The sequence below is a fragment of the Cnephaeus nilssonii genome (assembly GCF_951640355.1).
Source record: "Cnephaeus nilssonii genome assembly, chromosome: 2".
Lineage (NCBI taxonomy): Eukaryota > Metazoa > Chordata > Mammalia > Chiroptera > Vespertilionidae > Cnephaeus > Cnephaeus nilssonii.
In genome coordinates, this window is record NC_137073.1 from 78,067,608 (window position 1) to 78,088,338 (window position 20,731).

A 20,731-nucleotide genomic window follows, 5' to 3' on the forward strand; every position below is an offset into this window, starting at 1 on the left:
GAATTATAAGCAATTTTATGTTTTTCTATATTTTCTATTCTTTCCACAAATAATACATTAATAGTTTTATATTCAAGGGAGAAAGTAACAAAATATTAAGATAGAGAATCTGGTATTAAAATAATTTTCTAGTGCCCGGCCGGTGTAGCTCAGAGGTTGAGCATCAACCTATGAACCAGGATCTCGCAGTTTGATTCCCGGTTGGGGCACATGCCCAGGTTATGGGCTCAATCCCCCACAACCCAGGGGCATGCGGGAGACAGTCGATCAATGATTCTTTCTCATCATTGATGTTTCTATCCTTTCCTCTCTGAAATCAATAAAAACATATTTTTAAAAAAATAGTAATTTTCTAGCTTAAAAAGTATTCTGCCAGATATGGATAATGAACAAAATAAAAGACTACATGTTATATGTAAACACTAAAAATTGTTACTTTAGACTATACAAAACTATGTCAAAAATCTGTAATCATAGAAACATCTTCACCTGTAATAAAAGTCTAATCTTTGCTAATGTAATCCTATATAATAAAAGCCCAGCGACCATAACAGCAAAACGACCAAAACGACTGCTCAACCAGTCGCTATGAGGTGCATTGACCACCTCTCGGTCCCTCCCCCCAGGCCCACAGGCTCTGATGGCAGGATGGTGAATGGGGAACTGGGGTGGGTGGCAGCAGGGCAGGACTGGGGACTGGGAGTGGGCAGAAGGGCCAACCTCTTGGTCCCTGCCCCCAGCCTGCAGGCTCAGATCGCAAATAGCAAACAGGAACCACTGGGAACCGGGGTGGGTGGCAGTGGGGCGGGACTGGGGACAGGCAAGTAGGCGGAAGATGACCCTGATTGCAGGCTAGGCCTAGGGATCCTACCCATGCCTTTGTGCGCTGGGCCTCTAGTATTGATATAAAAGGGTATGTTTTTTCTTTCAACAACATTTCATCCAATTCCTGAAATAAGAATACTGAAAAGAAATAGCTGAAAATGATGAAGTTGCCCTACATCATTCCTAATGTCCACATTATGGAGTACCGTTTATGAATAAACCAAGCTTCGTCATTGTGCAATGAAAACTTCCCAATAATTTAGAGGGTTTTCCTCCCCCTCTCTTTTGGTATTTACTGTGTACCAATGAATCCTACACTATGGAAAGATCTTTCCCTCACATGTCTGTCTCTCCTTACTGAGATCTAAACCAATCCCTATGTATGAACATTATAAACAGACTCCGGCTTTGAAAATGTATAAACATATGAGGAGACAGACAGCAAGGTTTACAGCTCATAGTTCTACTTTACATACCTCTCGGACATCAAAGTTCCTCTTAAGGTTAGTGCCCACTATTCCGTACAATTCATCTGCAGGAAATAAAGGATCTTCAGAGGGTTCAATGGTAACCTGCAGAAAATAGAAAAATCCTATTAATGATTTTTAAAACATTATTTCAAGACTCGAGGCTCAGTGCACAGATTTGTGCACCAGTGGGGTCCCTCGGCCTGGCCTGCACCCTCTCGCAATCTGGAATACCTCAGGGGATGTCAGACTGCCGGTTTTGGCCTGATCCCCGCAGGCCAGGCCGAAGGACCCCACCAGTGCATAAATCCATGCACTAGGCTGGGTTCGGCCCAATCTCCACAGGCCAACCCGAAGGACCTCACTGGTGCACGAATCCATGCACTGGGCCTCTAGTATGCATATAAGATCTTTGGTTAATCTCTTCCTGCCCTCCTCTCTCTTCTCCCCTTCCCTCTGAGATTCATCAGTCTGTTCCATGTTTCCACATCTGTGGTTTCAGCTCCTGTGTTGAGCGTCTGCCCCCTGGTGGTCAGTGAGCATCATAGCCACCGACCAGTCGCCGATCGCTTAGGCTTTTATATATATAGACTAGTAGCCCGTTTGCACGAAGATTCGTGCAATAGACCTTCATTCACCTGGCTGCCTGCACCAGTTTTCTGCTGGCACCAGGGACCCAGGCCTTGGCTTTGGCCACCGCCTTCTGCCTTCTTTTAGGGTCGGGGCTTGGCCCTGGGCGGTGGCCTTGGGCGCGGCCACACCCAGCGTCCCTGCTACCGATCACAGGAGCCGACCCCCAGTGGTTTCCTGTGATCCGTGCAGGCTCCCCGCTGGTGCCCAAGGCCGGGAAAGCCTCCGCCCGAGGCTTTCCTGGCCTTGGGCTCGGCGGCACCCAGCGTCCCTGCTAGGGATCGCAGGAGCCAACCCCCAGTGGTTTCCTGCGATCCGTGCAGGCTCCCCGCTGGTGCCCAAGACCAGGAAAGCCTCCGCCCGAGGCTTTCCCGGCCTTGGGCTCCGCCACACCCCAACGTCCCTGCAACGGTTTCCTGGTGGGCGTGGTTGGTGGGCATGGCTTGGGCGTAGCAAAGGTGCAGTCAATTTGCATATTTGTCTATTTTTATATATATAGATGACATAAGCCAAAATGCTTTTCAGAAAAATAAAAAATATAAGAACTCATCCAACTCACATCCAATTTTTTCTGATAATTGAGACTTCTCACAATCTTCCTAGTTAAGTGAAGGGCGTGATAATCATCCAAAGCATAGTAGTCAGTGACTCCGGACTTTCTATAGAGTAAAGCACACTAAAATATCAGATTAGAGAAAAAGAAAAAATGAAATATCTTAAGCCCCAAATATCTTCTCTCATCTAAGGATGGCATTGTTTTTACTTCCAAACCACTTTAATAAATTATATTTAATTTGTTCTCTTCATAATGTCCCTGGCAAACACTGTAACGTCCCTGGTATCATCCTTGCTTTATAAACAGGAAAAACAGGTATGCATAGAACCTTGCGTAGAACCACCAGTAGCTGCATAGGAATCCATGCCTCTATTTCTGTCTTGACCTCCTTCAATTAAACCATGGGGCCTTGCTGATAAGGACTTCTATTTAATGGTCATCCAACATACCTTAAACAAAATTCTATATGATAAGTACAACCACAGATGACACACTTTTGTGATGCTCTTGGTAACAACAAAAAGTGTTTGTACCTAACTGAGCTCCTAATGAAGATACCAACTATGGCCTCTCACTTCTGAAAGACTGCTGAGCTCCCTCCCTCCAAAGTTACACCTAAAAGCAAGCTGTCATAGGGTAATGAATGCAAAGGTTTAAGACACTGTCCCTCAGATCATGGGTTAAATGGGTATTGCTAAAATGATTCTGTCTGAAGGGCCATGGAAGTTCCTATTCAATTTCAAGTTCAGTGTCAATGAAATATGGGCTTGCTCTGGTTCTGTTCTGATTAGATGGCTTCTTATTTCAGAGGTAAAGTACTATGACTTTCTAATAAAGTATAAACAAAATGGTAAAGTTAGGCAAACTATATACCTGAAACAAACAGAATTTTGGTTCATTTTATGAGTAAGGACTAAGCTGCTGCAATCTAAATTTTGATATCTTGTCTAGGGAAAAAGCCAAACCCTTGGGAGACATTTCTTAGAACTGTGCTCGCACAGTGGTTTTGTGTCACTCTCCACCTCTGGACTGGGTGTCCCTGAATAAAAGCAGAGACTGTACTTGCTCCTCGTTACAGCCCTCCAGTGCCTTTGCAATGGCAGACCCTTCCCTTTCTCTAATTTAATAAGATAATTTACAACTGATGATACCTTTTAAATGCTTCATATATAATACCAGCTACAATTGCTGACCTCTGACTGTAGTAATTCAGAAAACAAACAGAAGCAGGAGGAACTGCTTCCAAATCAGTAAATATCTGTACTAATAAAAAGGTAACATGCTAATTAGACCAGACATCTTCTGGACATCCTTCCAGACAAAGCCACAGTGTCTGGGGCCAAGGGAGAGGCAATTAGGGGCAATCAGGCCAGCAGGGGAGGGCAGTTAGGGGTGATCAGGTCAGCAGGGGAAGGCAGTTAGGGGCGATCAGGCCAGCAGGCAGAGGCTGTTAGGGGCGATCAGGTAGGCAGGCAGGTGAGCGGTTAGGAGCCAGGGGTCCTGGATTGCGAGAGGGATGTCCAACTGCCGGTTGGGTCTAAACTGGCAGTCAGACATCCCCCAAGGGGTCCTGGATTGGAGAGGGTGCAGGCCGGGCTGAGGGACCCCCATCCCCACCCCATGCACAAATTTCGTGCACGAGGCCTCTAGTTTAAAATAAAATGCTTTCTTTTAAAAGCTGCCTAGTATTTACCAAAACAGCAGGAAAGAGAAACCTCTGATGAGGCATTACATTACATAAGTCTTTGTGTCAAATTAATTCTTCCTGATGACTAGAGAGGTATAAATATGTATTTATAAAGACAGAGAGAACCTTTGTAAATACACATTTATCACTCTTTGATTAGACAGAGAGAACCCAAAGCAATTTGTGACTAGTAAATTTTATGACATTATTCCCAAAAAAAGCCATCACCATCTAATCATTGTCCCATGATTTTAAACAGGTTAAGAATAATAGCCGGTAGTAATAGGGTGCTTAGTACACACCAGATGCTGTGCTATGAGGTAAGAACTATCCTTTCCTTTTACTCATGAGGAAATGAGGCTCCGGAAGGTTAAGTGGTTTGTCTAGTCACAATGGAAATAAGTGAGGCGAATGAAAGATGAATTCTAGAACCTACATCCTAAATTGATATACTGCCTACAGCTTTCATGGGCACTGGATTACATTTTTTAAAGTCAAAAACATTTTGTTAATAATAAATACTATCTTCTTCGCCTTCCCCAGATTAAGCTCCTACAAACAATAACAGCCCATACTGTCCTATACCCACTCACCCTTTTCTATCTGCGTCCTCTTTCTCCACAGGTTGAAACATCCACTCACTGTCTCCCTGTAACAGTCAGTAAATGGCCAGATAAGGCAGTCACGCTGCATCTCCGCTCATACAGTTGTGCTCACCTAAATGAACAAGTGTTCTGTTCAAGCTCTCCCTCTAAGCTTTTCTATGTCTTCCTCAACTCCAGTCATTCCTCCTTTGGCCTCTAGCTGTAAAATTGGAAGCATGCTAGCATATTTTATAATTGTTTTTAATTCATTCACTTCTTTCTCTTAGCTGCCTAATTAAATTATAAATCCTGAGGTTAGGGACTAGAGCTAAAATATCTCTGTATTATTCATTAACACTTAGTACAATCAATCTATTGTATTCAAAATAAGTGTTCAATGAGAAAGGAATGAAAACCTGGGGCAAAGATAGACCCATAAATCAACCCTTTAACTGGCATGGCAGTGTTCTTTGATAGGAAAGCAGAATTATTATACCCATCTGCCTCCCTAGGTTTGTTTGTGGTTGGAAGATCAAAGGTAGGTTTACCGCCCCTGAATCTGATGAATAGATGCTTGCCATTCAGGTCTGGGTTCTTTAGGGTATGATCCTGGGCCCTCCTCTACAACTCTATTCACCTGGAGGTGAGTTCATCTCATCCTATGGTTTTACAGTCCATCTCTATGCTAACGACTCCCATATAAAGATCTCCAGCACTGGTCTGGGCTCTGGACTCTTACAGCTAACTGCCTCCTCAGTTAGCTGTAAGAGTCTTGGATGTCTCAAGCATCTCTAACGTATCAGATCCAAAAGGAATGCTTGATCCCCCTGCCTTCTTAATCTCAGGAAGTAAAGCCATTTCATGTCACCATCTTTGTCATCTCACCTTCTTGCACCCCTTACATGAAATCCATCAACATGTCTCTGAATTCCACCTCTAAAATAGAGCTCAACTCTGTTCACCCCCCTACCTTCACTACCACCATAACCACCTAAGCCACCAGCATCTCTCACCTATGCTACTGATACACCCACCCAACTGCTCCCCCATGTAGACTCTTGCCAACACTCCAAGCATTCTGCACTTAGTAGCCAGAGGGAATTATTTTAAATGAAATATTTGGTGATAGCACATTCTGCTTAAAGCTTTTCAATGGTTTTCTAATTACTCTTTTTTTTAAAAAGGTCCAAAACCCTTAATGACCAATTATGATGATAAACAACAACAGTAATAATGGCAGTTAACATTTATAGGTATTTATTTAAAGCAGGTATTATTTCAAGCAATTTACATTTATTGCCTCATTTATCACTTCATAAAATTCTAGGAGGTAGATGGTCTTCTTACCCCTGAACTCTAACCTGAAGGAGTTAGACCAGTGATGTGCAGAGCAAGCTGGCACCTGACTCACAAAAGCCTACTGTGTGCATCTCTTGCTGATTCCACACTCAGCTGCATCCTGTTGATAGCTTAAAATCAGCTGTGGTGGAATAATTTATACTACAGAAATGGGCAGATGCCACAAAGCAGGGCTTTTCCCTCCCCCAGAGAACCAGCTGTTAAACACTTACCTGCTATCAAAAGATTAGCTAAGCTCTTGATAGCAGGTACTACAGCCTAAGCATCCATTTGTTTGGCCAAGAGGCCTGCAGGGACTTTAAACTGACTAGTACAAGCACAAGCCCTACAGAGCAACTGAGAGTCACAAGCAATTGTAAGTCCTGGTTTGACTTTCCCAGGAGCCCTTGTGATCAGCAGTCTCCCCTGCCTCCCAGCACCTATATGTCTTATGCACCCTTAGATAAGACCCCATTGGGCTTACCAAAATTCCACTCTTCTGAATGGAACAATCCGGCTCTAGCCCAGGAACCCCAAAGCACTCCTACCTAGGACCCTATTAAAACATGTGCCCAGCCCTAGCCAGTTTGGCTCAGTGGATAAAGTGTCAGCCTGCGGACTGAAAGGTCCCAAGTTCGAATCTAGTCAAGGGCACATGCCCGAATTGCAGGCTCAATCTCCGGTTGGGGGCGTGCAAGAGGCAGCCGTTCAATTATTCTCTCTCATTATTGATGTCTCTCTCTCTCTCTCTCTCTCTCTCTCTCTCTCTCTCTCTCTCCCCTCTCTCTCCTCTCTCTCCTCTCTCTCCTCTCTCTCTCTCTCTCCCTCCCTCCCTCCCTCTCCTTTCCTCTCTGAAATCAACATAAAAATTAAAAAAAACAACAACCATGTGCCCCAGTTTCTTTCTCTCTGTCGGCACTGCCTTGACCTCCATAGGTGGCCCCTGAAGGCATGCCGTGTACTTCCTCCAGACCCATGATTAACAAACTTCTTTATTTCATTTTCTCTTGTGGTCTGTTGTTGAACTGCAGTTCACCACCCAGCACCCTGTGCTCCACTTCCCAAATGTTCATTTAACCACTGGGTTTGATCCACCTTCTATATGCTCTCCCTATATTTCTCCTTTGCAGGCCTATCACACATATACATTTATATGAATTTTTGGTAATTATTTGTTTATTGCCCACCTCCCTGACCACACTGTAAACTCCCTGAGGACAGAGACAATGTCTATCATCTCAAAGATCTAGAACAGTGCCTGTTGCCTAACAGGTGCTCAATGGATATTTGTTAAAAATAAGAAACCTGTCTCTCCAGTCTTTCTATAATGGAAAAGCTGATGTTCTAGCTTAGAAATGCAACTCTACAGTTCAAAGAATTGAACCCTAAAACAGCAGATGGAGAACAAACTGTGGCAAGTTTAATACTTGGAAAAATACATTAAACTTTTTAAAACATGCGGCAATCAATCCTGAAAAGAAACCTCTTCCGTTTCACCTGCAATGAAGATCAGCGCCTCCAAGATCCTCAGCTGACACCTCTTCCCCAGTTGCTGCTTTAACCTACAACAGGGAGAAAAGTCAAAAGTGAGATTTGCCCATCTGAAATATACAAATGTTTTCCTAACACACAGCGCCTAACCTGACTATACCTACCACTCTTTCTTCCATAGAGCTAAAGACATTTTGTTTTTTCATTCCACTTGCCTAGCAAACCAGTCTACAAATGAAAAATCTGAACCCAGAGTCACTAAGGAACTTGCCCACAGCCCCAGCGCGAGAGATGGAACTTGATTTGAACACAGGCATTTCTGGCCTGCGAGCCTGCTCTGTCCCCTCCGTCAGGCTATCTCCGCTGCATGTTAAAGCCTTAGTGTCTGTGCCCTTGGCTGGGGCGCCCTGCTCCCTCTCACCCTCCTGGTGAATCCCTGCTTACCCTTCAAGCCCCACCTGCTCTATGTTCCTTTCCCTGACCCACTCAGGCCTTTCATCATTAATGACACTGCACATAATAATAGAGCAATGCTTGCTTATCCGTGGTCCAAGGGTATTCCACTTAGACCTCCTACATGGCACTTGCCTGACTATATTTCTGTAATCTGCATGTGTCTCTGTCCTCTCCTCTATACTGTGAGTTCCTTGATGGTAGGAACTGTGATTTACTCATCTTTGAACACTCAATAAATACATTGATATATTGCCTTTTCTTCACCTATGCTGAAAAACTACAGTGACTATTACAAACTCTTAAAGGTATAATAACTTTAAAATGGGGAAAATATCTAAGATTACTCACATCTAAGATTCAGCAGAATGTGAGTAAAAAGAAAGAAACCTCAAGTAATAAATTAAGAATGACTTAATTATAGCCTGAGAAATTCTAACCAAGGAAAGTCTTCAGTACTAAATGCCAATCTGATCCCTCAGGAATTGCTTATTGATTCCTACTTCTTTAAGTTGATTGATTTGTTTCTTTTTCTTCAAATAGGAAAAGCTTTAATTAGAAAAATGAACACTAATCTAAAATACAGCACAGAAATGACTTATTATTCACTACATCAAAAGCTCTGTCTTAAATAAAAAATTCCACTGGGAAAGGTAATTAAAATTTTCACCTCCAATTATTCCACCCCCAGAACCAAATTTTTATTTCTCCTCCCAAAGAAATTCAGTGTAAAATATCATTTGGTCCAAACAATAACTAATTATAAGAGGTGTCTGGATATTTAAAGCTGTAAAAAGGAATAAACACCAACATCCTATATTTATTTTCAGAGATCTGACTAAAAATATAAGGATTTGTCACTAGTTAATATTTATTGAGCACCCACATCATCGTGTTTGGTACTATGATAGGTGCAAAGATGATAAAAGTCAAAGATAAAATTAAAATAGCTCATTCTACTAAATTATAAGTTCAGAAGATAAACAAAAGACAGGAGAACAAAGAGCTCTTTCAAAAACTTGTCACTATGCTTTTTTCAACCATTTTAAGCTACTACAACTCAACCCCACATTATGTGTGAAACCCACCAAGCCTTTTCTCAATTTTCAGTGAAACAAGTGTCAAATTTAGAATTCTCAAGCAGGTGAGGATGCTGCTGCTTCTTTTTGTACTGTAAACAAGTGTTTTGATGGTGGACTCCTGAACGAGGATCAGTTCTGGGACAGACCGCAGACTTGCCTGGCTGCCAAGTTAAATCTGAATCCACTGGTAACTGCTGTTAGCATTATTCTAGTAGTATGCTGCTGCCTATATTCCCAAAAAGCTATTTTCAAATTTTAGTCATATCTTTACTCATTATCAAATAAAAAATGAACAAGGACTACTCATGAAAGTATGTACCCTTTACTATACAAAGGTAAATCTGCATGAATTTTCCTCTCATTAAACAATGATCGCTATCACACAAAGCTAGAGGAATGTTAAAGAATAATAAACACCACAGGCTTTTTGAATATGAAATGGCAGCTCCTCAGGCTGACCTGATCCTCATTAAGTTATTAAAAATTAGCACCATCATGTGGAAAATATACTGACTTCACAACAAAGCTTATGTTCCTTTTAACATGCTTTTTAAAATAAATTTGTGTTAATATTCCAAAACCAAAGATGATTCTTTGACAGACTTTTGAAGCAATAAACATACTTGAGATATAATTCACATACCATAAAGTTCAACATTAAAAGTATACAATTCAGTGTTTTTTAGTATATTTACAAACTTGGGCAACCATTACTGCCACCAACTCCAGAACATTCATCACTCACAAAAAAAAAAAAACCCCGTACTCATTAGCAGTCACTCCCCATTCCACCCTCCCGGTCCCTGACAACTATTAATCTACTCTCTCTCTGAATTTGACCACTCTAAATATTTCACAGAAGTGGAACTATACAAGATCTGTCCTGTTGTGTCTGGCATAAAGTTTTCAAGGTTCATCCATTCTGTAGCATGTAAGAACTTCATTCCTTTTTATAGCTGAATAATACCCCATTTTATATAGATGATGGTTTTATATGACATTCTTCTTTTAAGTATTTAATATTCTTGGATTTCACTTATATAATGAGACATTATGTTGTTTGGTGTAGTAATTACCTGTGTCTCCACCTATCCTCTATTACTCTGAAGTCTAGGGTCATGTCTGCCATAAGCATGGTGTAGTGATGACTGCATTACTGAAAATCACTGGAACAGAGCTGACCAAAGGGGAGGGGAGGAAGAGCCAGGATTATATAATCCAGTTCTCAGTGCTGCATCAGAGGCAGGCGACCAGTGAGGCTGCACAGGGTCCCATTCTCAGAAGGGCCCTGTGCTTGAAGTTTAATGCTCGGTGGTCACTCTATTGAAATTCTAATTTATCTTTGAATTTATGTTCTGTAAGTAAAGTCTGAGATGACAATGGAGTGTGTGAGTTGGAGTTTGGGCTTCAGCTCTTGGACAGTCTGCCTCCCACCACCTCTCTGGGATGGGTTCTTGGCTCCCTGCTTTCCTGCTAACTGGAGTCTGGGCCCTGGGCCTGTCCTACCTTCTCCTCCCTGCCCCCTTCCTAATGACTGCTACATCTGCCTGAGTGAGGGCCTGGCCTGGCATGCACCCCCTAGTGCAGTGGTCGGCAAACTCATTAGTCAACAGAGCGGCGAGCCGCGGCTTGCCGACCACTGCCCTAGAGTCTCAGGGTGGAGCACAGCAGCACCATCACTATCCCAGCAGGCAGTGCTGAAGTATGTTCACCAGCAGATGACTAAGTGGGGGTCTGAGCTAAGGGCTAGTCTCCTGTCTACTCCCCATCTGGCATGGAGGCTGCCCACCCTTGGGGGTCATGTATGCACTGAGGGTTGGGCTGGTGGGTCACTGGAAGAAGAGATACCTGGAAGGGAAAAGATGAGAAAGTTCTGGAGATGGATGGTGGTGATGGCTGCACAACAAAGTGAATATACTTAATGCCATAGAACTGTATACTGAAAATGGTAGAAATGGAAAATGTTATACTATGTATATTTTACTTCAACCAATCGAAACTATGTTCTTACCAAGGGGGGTCCAGCCAAGAAAATGGTACCCTGCTTGCGTACAATGATGTTTTCATCAGCCATTGCAGGCACGTAAGCACCTCCTGCTGTACAGGAGCCCATGACCACCGCTATCTGGAACCCAAGCATATATGAAACTCATCAGTACAGCCCAAACAGTGAATTATACTGTCTCTGGATCTATAGTCCCATAAATGTTGCAGTACCAGGGCATACTACTAGCTGGTCCCTGTACTTCATTTTAAAAGTGGAGTCCTCTACATCCAGCCAGGGTTGCTCAGTGGTTGAGTGTCGACCTATGAACCAGGAGATCAAGGTTCTATTCCCAGTCAGGGCACATGCCCAAATTGGGGACTCGATCCCCAGTAGGGGGCGTGCACCAGGCAGCCAATCAATGTTTCTCTCTCATCATTGATGTTTCTCTCTCTCTCTCTTCCTCTCCCTTCCTCTGTGAAATCAATAAAAATATATTTTAAAAAATAAAAGTAGAGTCCTATAAACATTTGTAATAGTTTCCTTGTATCAAAGCATTTTGAAGGGCTTATGTCACACTTTTACAAAGTTTATGGATAATCTCCCTGTCAAAGAATGGCCAGATAGACCATTCTATCTGGAAACTACTAATGGAGAACTCACAATCCACATAAATTGGCAAAACTGTATGAAAGGATAACTTTTAAAACTAATAAATTCTCTAAACAATTTCCACTTACCTCACAGTACAACTGAAATAATGAGTGTTGTTAATACTGTGTGTTACCCCGCAGAATATGATACATTCTAAATATAAAACTAATGTTAGCATCACAGTTGAAAATCTTGTTCAAAAGAAAGTCAATTGTGTAGAAGCTGGGTGATGCATACAGTCGGGTTCACAGCACTATTCTTTTGTGTTTAAATTTTTCCATAATAAAAATATTCTTTCTTAGATATTAGTATGACACAATGAACAATAAATATCGTTTGCCAATTACCCCTAGATACAAATAAATAATATCACAAAGAAAAATAAGAAAAGTACGTAATAGATATTTTCTTTAATTATCCTATATTGCTACTAATTCCAATATTCCACCAGTTTTCCTTATGGTCATAAAATATCTGTTCTGAAGAAGAAAAACCCCACTAGTATTAATCCAAAAATGGAAGGCAGCACAAGTCAACATTTTTCATCCAAATGGCTGGCACAAAAAGACATAATTCCCTATTTCATGTATGTTATTTAAAATGTCTGCAATATTTCTGTCACCATAATACAACAATGTTTATCACTTGTTGTTTTTACTTATCAATCACCCAGCAGTTTGTTTCCAAAATATCTATGGCTAGAAAAACTCATGCCTGTGAGTCCACAAAAAAACATTCATTGTAGCAGTGTTCATAATAGTGAAAATATGCAAATAACCAACATGTCCATCAATACAATATTCTTTTATTTTTAAACTTGATTTATTTTTATTTACTTATTTTTCCCAACACCATTTATCACGTCTATGCCCTCTTCCACCTCCACCCACCCCTACTTCCCCCACCATCACCACACTGTTGTGTATGTCCACAAGTTTTGGGGGGTTTTCCTCAATCCCTCCACCTCCTGTGCATGTGCGCGCGTGCGCACACACACACACACTCTCTCCTCCCCACCAGAGCTGTCTGCCTGCTCTCTATGAGTCTATATTTTGCTTGGTAGTTCAGTTTGTTCATTAAATTCCACATGAGTGAAGTTATATGGTACTTGTCTTTCTCTGACTGGCTTATTTCACTTAGCATAATGTTCTCCAGGTCCATCCATGCTTCAATACAGTATTTTGAATGGGTAGTGATTTATCAATTAAGTAAGTTCCTTTTTTTTTTTTGAAGTGTTCAGTATGTGTTTTTTAATTAATTACTTTGTTTGTTTGTTTATTTACTAGAGGCCCAGTGCACGAAATCTGTGCACGGGTAGGGTCCCTAGGCCTGGCTGGTGATCAGGGCCGATCTGTGTGGTGACCAGCAGGGCGATCAGGGGGCCCCCACTGGCATCCGCCTTGGCTGGCCAGGGGACAGCCATGGGCTGGGGGCAGCTCCTGCATTGAGCGTCTGCCCACTGGTGGTCAGTGCACATCATAGCAACCAGTCATTCGCCGTTCGGTCGATTTGCTATTAGGCTTTTATTATATAGGATTTATTTCAGAGAGTAAGGAAGAGGGAGAGAGAGAAACATCAATGATGAAAGAGAATCATTGATCAGCTGCCTCCTGCACGCCTCCCATTGGGGGTTGAGCCTGCAACTGAGGTACGTGCCCTTAACCATGTGCCGTTGACTGGAATCAAGCCCAGGACTCTTCAGTCCATAGGCTGATGCTCTATCCACTGAGCCAAACCAGCTAGGGCAGTGGTCAGCAAACTTCGGCTCGCGAGCCACATGCAGCTCTTTGGCCCCTTGAGTGTGGCTCTTCCACAAAATACCACAGCCTGGGCGAGTCTATTTTGAAAAAGTGGCATTAGAAGAAGTTTAAGTTTAAAAATTTTGGCTCTCAAAAGAAATTTCAATCGTTGTACTGTTGATATTTGGCTCTGTTGACTAATGAGTTTGCCGACCACTGAGCTAGGGCAATAAATAAATTCTTTAAAAATCTAAGGCAATAATAAGAAAACGTTAACACTTCATAAATCTGAATTGAGGGTAGGTGAGTATTTTGTTCTATTATTCTTTGTACTTTGTGCATGTCTGAAATATTTTATAGGCTTTTTCTTCAAGGTTCTATCAGGAGCAAGGGACACAATTTCACTTAGCCTGTTCTTTGTACTGGAACATCAGATTCCATTCAAACTATTTCAGTACTAAAAAAAAGTCAAGGAAGTAGAGAAGAGTTACAATGATGTAAGAATCTAAAAGAGGACACTTTTCAAAAGTAAGTCACATAGTACTAAACAGGGACAACACGGTTCCATGAAAACAACCAGAGAACAAAAGGAGAGAAAAGAGCAGCACTGCCAGCAAGTATACAGATGAGGGTGGAAGAGACAAAGACAGAGGAATTAGGTTGCCAAAGAATAATAATAGAAACAATAAAAACAATGAGGGAAATGAAACTGAGTGCCATGATGCCATCTGGGGCTGGGAGAGGGGAGATCTACCAATTTAGTAGAAAAGTCTCACAAGTGAGTAGCTGACAAATTATTAGCACATCTACATTAGGGAATTTTACCATATTCCTAAGGGCACTTCAGATGCGTTTTCTCCACAGTACCTCTGAAACCAAGGAAATCAACAATCTACTTCTCTGACACCAGCTAATAATGGACCCCCAAACCCTTGACTTTGATATTGACATCCTCTGTAACCTTGTCCCCTTGAGTGTGTAATGGATCTGCTGATGTCCTTGTCCTATCAAATGTCAAGTGTCACTTCTGTGATCAAGTTATGAGATGCTGTGTCTTCCATCTGGCTGGCATTCTCTCTCTGGCCCACTTGCTTAATCCTTCTGCTGCAGCCAACTGACACATGGTAAGATATTCTATAGAGAAGCCCATGTGGGAAGAAACCTAGGAGGGGCTCTGGCCAACAGCTGGTAAGGAACTGAATGAGGCCTGCAAAGAACTGAATCCTGCCAACAACCATGTGTGTGAGCTAGGGGTTGAATCCTTCCCAGTCAAGCCTTGAGGTCTGCAGTGGGTTGAATAGTGGCCCCCAAAAAGGTAGGTCCACACCCAAACCCCAGAACCTAGGAATGTGACTTTATTTGGAAAAAGCGTCTTTAGAGATATAATTAAGCATCTTGAGATGAAATCATTCTGGATTACCCAGGTGGACCTGAAATCCAATGACAGAAGTCCTTATAAGATAGAGAAAAGAGGAAAACACAAAAAAAAGAAAGCCACGTGAAGAACTTTCCTCTCTCTCTCTCTCTCTCTCTCTCTCTCTCTCTCTCTCTCTCTCTCTCAAGTTCCAAGGGCCCTTCCTTTGCCTCTTGTTTCCTGAGCCCACACAGTCCAGCTGGCTCACTTTTTCTACCTCTGTGACTTTATAAATAAACCTTCTCTTGTATTGGGGGCAGGGGGGTTGTGGAGGAAGACCTATGCAGAGATTGGATCATGCAACCTCAAGGCAAGGAAATGCCTCAAGCCACCAGAAACTTGAAGAGGCAAGGAACAGATTTTTCCTTAGAGCCGTTTAGGGAGCATGGCCCTGCCGCCTCCTTGATTCCAGCCTCCAGAACTTGAGAGAATAAATTTCTGTTACTTTAAGCCACACACTTTGTGGTACTTTGTTACAGCAGCCCTAGGAAACTAATGCAAGGTTGTACAGCTATAGAAGTTATAATACCAGGTTAAATGGGCTAATTTCCCCTATAAAACAAAAGATCACATTAAGATTTTCATACCAGATAATGGACGAGCCATCTATGCAAAATTGAGCAAAACTGAATTTTCTATTTTGATAAATAAAGCGTACAGATAGGCAAGGTTACTATATAACAATAAAATATATAATAAATAACATAATCTATTGATAGAAAATAAAAAAGGAGATATAATTGCAAGTGAAGACTAATTAGAATATTAATAAAAACACTACAAACTTAAGAAATCCAAAAAAACATAAACAAAGGAGTATCATCAGTATAATAAAGTATTTCAAACATGCAAAAAGATTACAGAATAATAAAATAAATATCCTTTCACCTAATACCAAGTCTTTTTTTTTTAATATTTGTATTGATTTCAGAGAGAAAGGGAGAATAAGAGAGAGACAGAAACATCAATTATGAGAGAGAATCATCGATAGGCCGTCTCCTGCACACCCCCGCTGGGGACCAAGCCCGCAACCCAGGCATGTGCCCCCGACCGGAATCGAACCCCGTACCCTTCAGTCTGCAGGCCGACGCTCTAGCCACTGAGCCAAACCAGCCAGGGCAATACCAAGTCTTAATAAATCTTGATATTTGGCCAAATTTAATTCAGGTTCTTTTTTAAAGAAATAAATTATTTCATACATAATTAAAGCCTCTACCTGACCCCTTTTTCTTTCCTCCCACTTCAAAGGTGATCACTGTTTCAAAGCCAAGTATGTGTATTCAAAGCCAAGTATTCACATATATGTGTTTAGACATAAGTAATAGTATTATTTGATGTATTTAAGTTTTATACACATACAGCAATTGGCTGTATATTTATTCCACTATTTTTTACTAAATATGTTTTTGAGACTTACTTATGTTGATGCATGAAATTCTAGTTCATTCACTTAAACAGCTAAAATTCGTATTATTAATCTCCCATTAGTGATATTTAGGTTGCTCTTCAACTTTTGCTGTAACAAACAATGCTACCTCAAACTTTCTTACACATGTCTCCTCATACATATACTAGAGTTTCTCCAGAGTATAGTTCTAAAAAAACAATTACTCAGTGCCCATTCTTTTTAAAAACTTTATTACAGTAAAAGTGTATTCCCATAATTAACAGGAGAATCTCACTGAAGGTAACCTTAAGATACTTTCTGTAGAAAAAGACTAAACTCTGAATTCACTAGTTTTAAGTAATCTCAGCGTGCCTCGTTAGCAAAGTCATTTAGAGCAAAAAGCAACATGTCTCATTAATGAGCAATTACCTGTGTGATATTTTTAGAAGACATAATTGCCTGATTATAGAATATGCGGCCAAAGTGATTTCGATCTGGAAATATTTCTGCTTGTCGAGGTAAGTTTGCACCTCCTGAATCAACTGAAGACAAGGGAAATGAAAGAAATAAGTACATCTCTATGAACAAAATGTGCTCCACACAGGAACGCCTGTATCAATGACAGTATCATTTCTTAACCACATTCACAAATGTCTTTTTAAACTATTCTACAGCATCTTTCTCTAATCCCCCAATGCAGCCAAAAGGATTCACTATTTTCCTCAAATCCATTAGGCTCTCCTACCCTGTGCCAAATTCCACTTAAAATGTGTAGTGTGCTCTCTCCTTTGAGGACCAGCTAAAGCCCCAGAAACACTGTAAATGCTTAACCAGTTCAGCTAAGAAACTGTCTTTCCCTATTTTTCACTAATACAAAAACCACCTACAGAAGTTGTGACAATTTATCGTATAATGCACCTTCTAGTATTGTTTTCACTGCAGATTAGAGTAGTGGATAAGAATGTCAGCTGAGTTCAAAACAGAGCTTGGTGACTTCATAGCTTTATGATCATAGGTGTACTTCCTACCCATTCTATGCCTCAGTTCCCTCACCTGTAAAATGAAGATAACAGTAACTATTCCTCAGAGTTCTTATTGGGATGACATGAAATAATGTGTGATATACTTAGTTCAACACATACTGTGAGTGCACATAGTAGAACCACAAAGTTAGTTAGTCCCATACCTATTAGTCTTGCCTACAACTATAAATAAATATTTTATTATTATTTGATACATTATATCTTATTTCCAATCATTACAAGTGGGCTGAAGACAAGGACAGCATAATACTCTTCACTGCAAATAGAACCTCATTTGCTGTGTTCTATTATACAAAGTATATATACCAGGCAAATTTTCCTTCCCAGAAAAAAAATACCCACATCAGTACCTGTGCAAATCCTTACATAAATGAACAATATATCTTGGCATTTAACAAAACTATACCAATATCCAGAAAGTAGCAATTTTATACTGCCTTGCTTTTATGTTCTTTTTGAAATACCCATAGATTTAAATGTATTTTAATTTTAAATATAAATGAACCAGTACTTTCATTGAAAATTAAATTTCCTTACTAGACTTAATCAGGTGATCACTTCATAAGGTATATAAATGTCGAATCACTATGTTGTAGACCTGAAACTAATATGTAATATTGTATGTCGACTGTAATTGAAAAATAAATTTTAAAAAATTTAAATTAAATTTCTTTAAATTTTATCTGCTCAATTTATATACATACATGGCTCTGGCCGGGTAGCTCAGTTGGCTGAAGCATTGTCCCGATATGCCTTGCAGGTTCAATCCCCAATCAGGGCACATACAAGAATCAACCAATAAATGCATAAATAAGTAGCACCAAAAAACCAATGTTTCTCTCTCTCTCTCTCAAATCAATAAATTTTTAAATAGTTTATTGATTTTTTTTAAAGAGAGAGAGAGAGAGAGAGAGAGAGAGAAACATACATGTGTGAGAGAAACATTGATCGGCTGCCAAACTGGGCATCGAGCCTGCAATCCAGGCATGTGCCCTGACCAGAAATCAAACCAGCAACCTTTTGGTGCATAGGACGACACCCAGCCAACTAAGCCACACTGGCCAGGGTTAGAATCAATAAATTTTTTTAAAAACTATATATATACTCAAGCATTTAACATAGTAACTCACACTCAAGAGATCAAAATATAGTTTCAACCCATTAGGGTTAACAGAAAAACAAAATATACAGAAGACAAAAAAGCACACATGTTTAGAGAAAAAATTGGCATAAACCAAAATACTGTCAGGGGTTATTCCTCAATGAAGGCGTTATTATGGGTAGTCCTTATTTACATTTTCTCCCAGAGTTCCCAACCAAGAACATGCATTTCTTTTGTAATTATGAGAGAAACCAATAGTTTTTTTAAACACTCATTGATAATGTCATATAAACAGTAAAATATTTTACCAGCTAAAAATAGTTACTTGCCCAAGTAGATGCAGGGGAGCCTGTTTTCCAGTGCAATTTCTTGTGCCCGTAAATGTTTCTTCACAGTCACTGGGTAGTAGGTACCGCCTTTAACAGTGGCATCATTGGCAACAATCATGCATTCTACTCTGAAAGGCAGAAATTTCATAGGAAAGAGAGTATGAGAGATTTATTTATTCACAATTAAAGAACAATTACAAAACATTCCAAGATACTCCAATGCTATTTTCAACTTCTAGTACCTACGACCAATGACAGTCATTAGTAGACAATCTTAAGTTATAAAAGCAAGCTTTAATCACAGTTCACATATTCGTTTATATAATAGAAAATGATCACTTTTAACAAGAGCCATCAGTCTTATATTAGTAGTGAAAAACTAACAACCTAAGCCACATTTCATAATGGTTATTTGAATGAAAGGGTCCTAAAAATATAATCTATAATAATAAAAGCATAGTATGCAATTTACCAAACGATCGAACAGCAGAACGACTGACTGGACAACCTTCCAGACAAACACGCTATGATGCGAACTGGCGCCAGGCCAGCCAAGGCGGGTGTGATGCAATTGGTCAGGGACCCCACCATTGCCCCAGATCACCTCACAGAGGGAGACCCAGGCCACCCTCTGCGGGGTGATCAATTGGGGGGCGGGGAGAGAGGGGCCTCCACGATCGATCCCCCAAGGAGGGAGGCCCAGGCTACCCACCCAGCAGCCACAGAGGCAGGCACAGGCCACCCAGCTGGCAGCGCTGCGGCAGGTGGGTGGGGCCTCCCTCTGCGGGGCAATCAACCTGGGTGTTCTATGACCAATCGCCCCACAGAGGGAGGCCCAGGCCAGCCATGCCATCGAACCCCACGCCTGTTGCGCAGGGAGGAGACCTGAGGACCACACTTGGAGAGCTACTCCTCTAAACAGTGGTTTTCACCCTAGATATGAAGAGATCACCTGTGGAGCCTGGGAAACCACACAAGTGGGGTTTAGAGAGTAAATAACTTGCCCAAAATCAAGCCACTGGCTCAGCTTTGACCTCAGGCAATTAGATTCTGAGCCCAATACAAGTCCATTTGATTGATGCCGGTTATTGGTATGTGTTCCTCCACCTTCTCATCAGAGCCCTGTGCCTTTAGGAGGAAACTGGTCTTGCAAAGCGTGTCAGGCCATAAAACTGTGAACAATACACTGCCCTGGCGGTGGGGGGGTGGGGGGAGGTCGTTATCGCTGGCCTCAGGACAGATCTTCGGATATGGCCTGGGGATCCCCAACACCTGGGGGCCTTCCTGTAAGCCCACGAAAGGGGGCAGAACCATATCTGCAAGACAAAGACCCCAGAAGGTTATAAAAAGTGAAGCCCTCTGCGTGTTTCTTCACTCTGATTTGGAAATTATTCCCAGAGTCCACTAGTGTTAATAAACGGGGCCCCTCCCTTTCTCTAGGAAGTGTGCTTGGTATTTCTTTGGTCTTCTGCAACACCTTCAGGGGAGGTGGAGCTATAGCCATTCACCACTGTTGCAGAGCTGACTGAAGACATTCCTGGTTTCTATTCTATAAGCTAAGATTTTTCCCCCCTTTAATTTTTGTCTCTAAAGCTCTATAAAGGAATCTGCATAGGAAGCCTCAGTCCTAAATAATATCAACAGCATAAAACTTGAATGCTAATATGCAAAGCTGTGAGTGCTGCATGCCTGTGCCTGGTTAATGTTCCTGACCCTCGATGTTGCATGTAAGTAGAATACTCACCCTGATACTCTCCCAATGCCTGTAATGATGCCACCTGCAGGGACCTCCTCATTATCATATAACTGGTAACCTGCAAACTGGGATAATTCCAGAAATGGAGACCTGAGAGGAAGAAAGGATGTTCCTTGAATTAATGTCATTTTTTTTTAAAAAGCATATTTAAAGAGTTACACATGGGGGGGGGAGACTTTTTTTCTTTAATGATCCAATGTTTCAAATATG

General features: G+C 41.3%; 1 protein-coding gene across 1 annotated transcript in view; it reads right to left on the reverse strand.

Moving 5' to 3' along the window:
* Positions 1-20,731, reverse strand: part of MCCC2 (methylcrotonyl-CoA carboxylase subunit 2) — a 54,787-nt gene that overhangs the window by 23,111 nt on the left and 10,945 nt on the right. The window contains exons 4-10 of the mRNA XM_079793231.1: positions 20,510-20,611; positions 18,766-18,893; positions 16,721-16,833; positions 11,125-11,238; positions 7,585-7,649; positions 2,482-2,581; positions 1,302-1,397 (exon numbers count right to left, since the gene is read on the reverse strand). Of these exons, the coding sequence (XP_079649357.1) occupies positions 1,302-1,397; positions 2,482-2,581; positions 7,585-7,649; positions 11,125-11,238; positions 16,721-16,833; positions 18,766-18,893; positions 20,510-20,611 (718 nt within the window). The remainder of the gene's footprint in view (positions 1-1,301; positions 1,398-2,481; positions 2,582-7,584; positions 7,650-11,124; positions 11,239-16,720; positions 16,834-18,765; positions 18,894-20,509; positions 20,612-20,731) is intronic.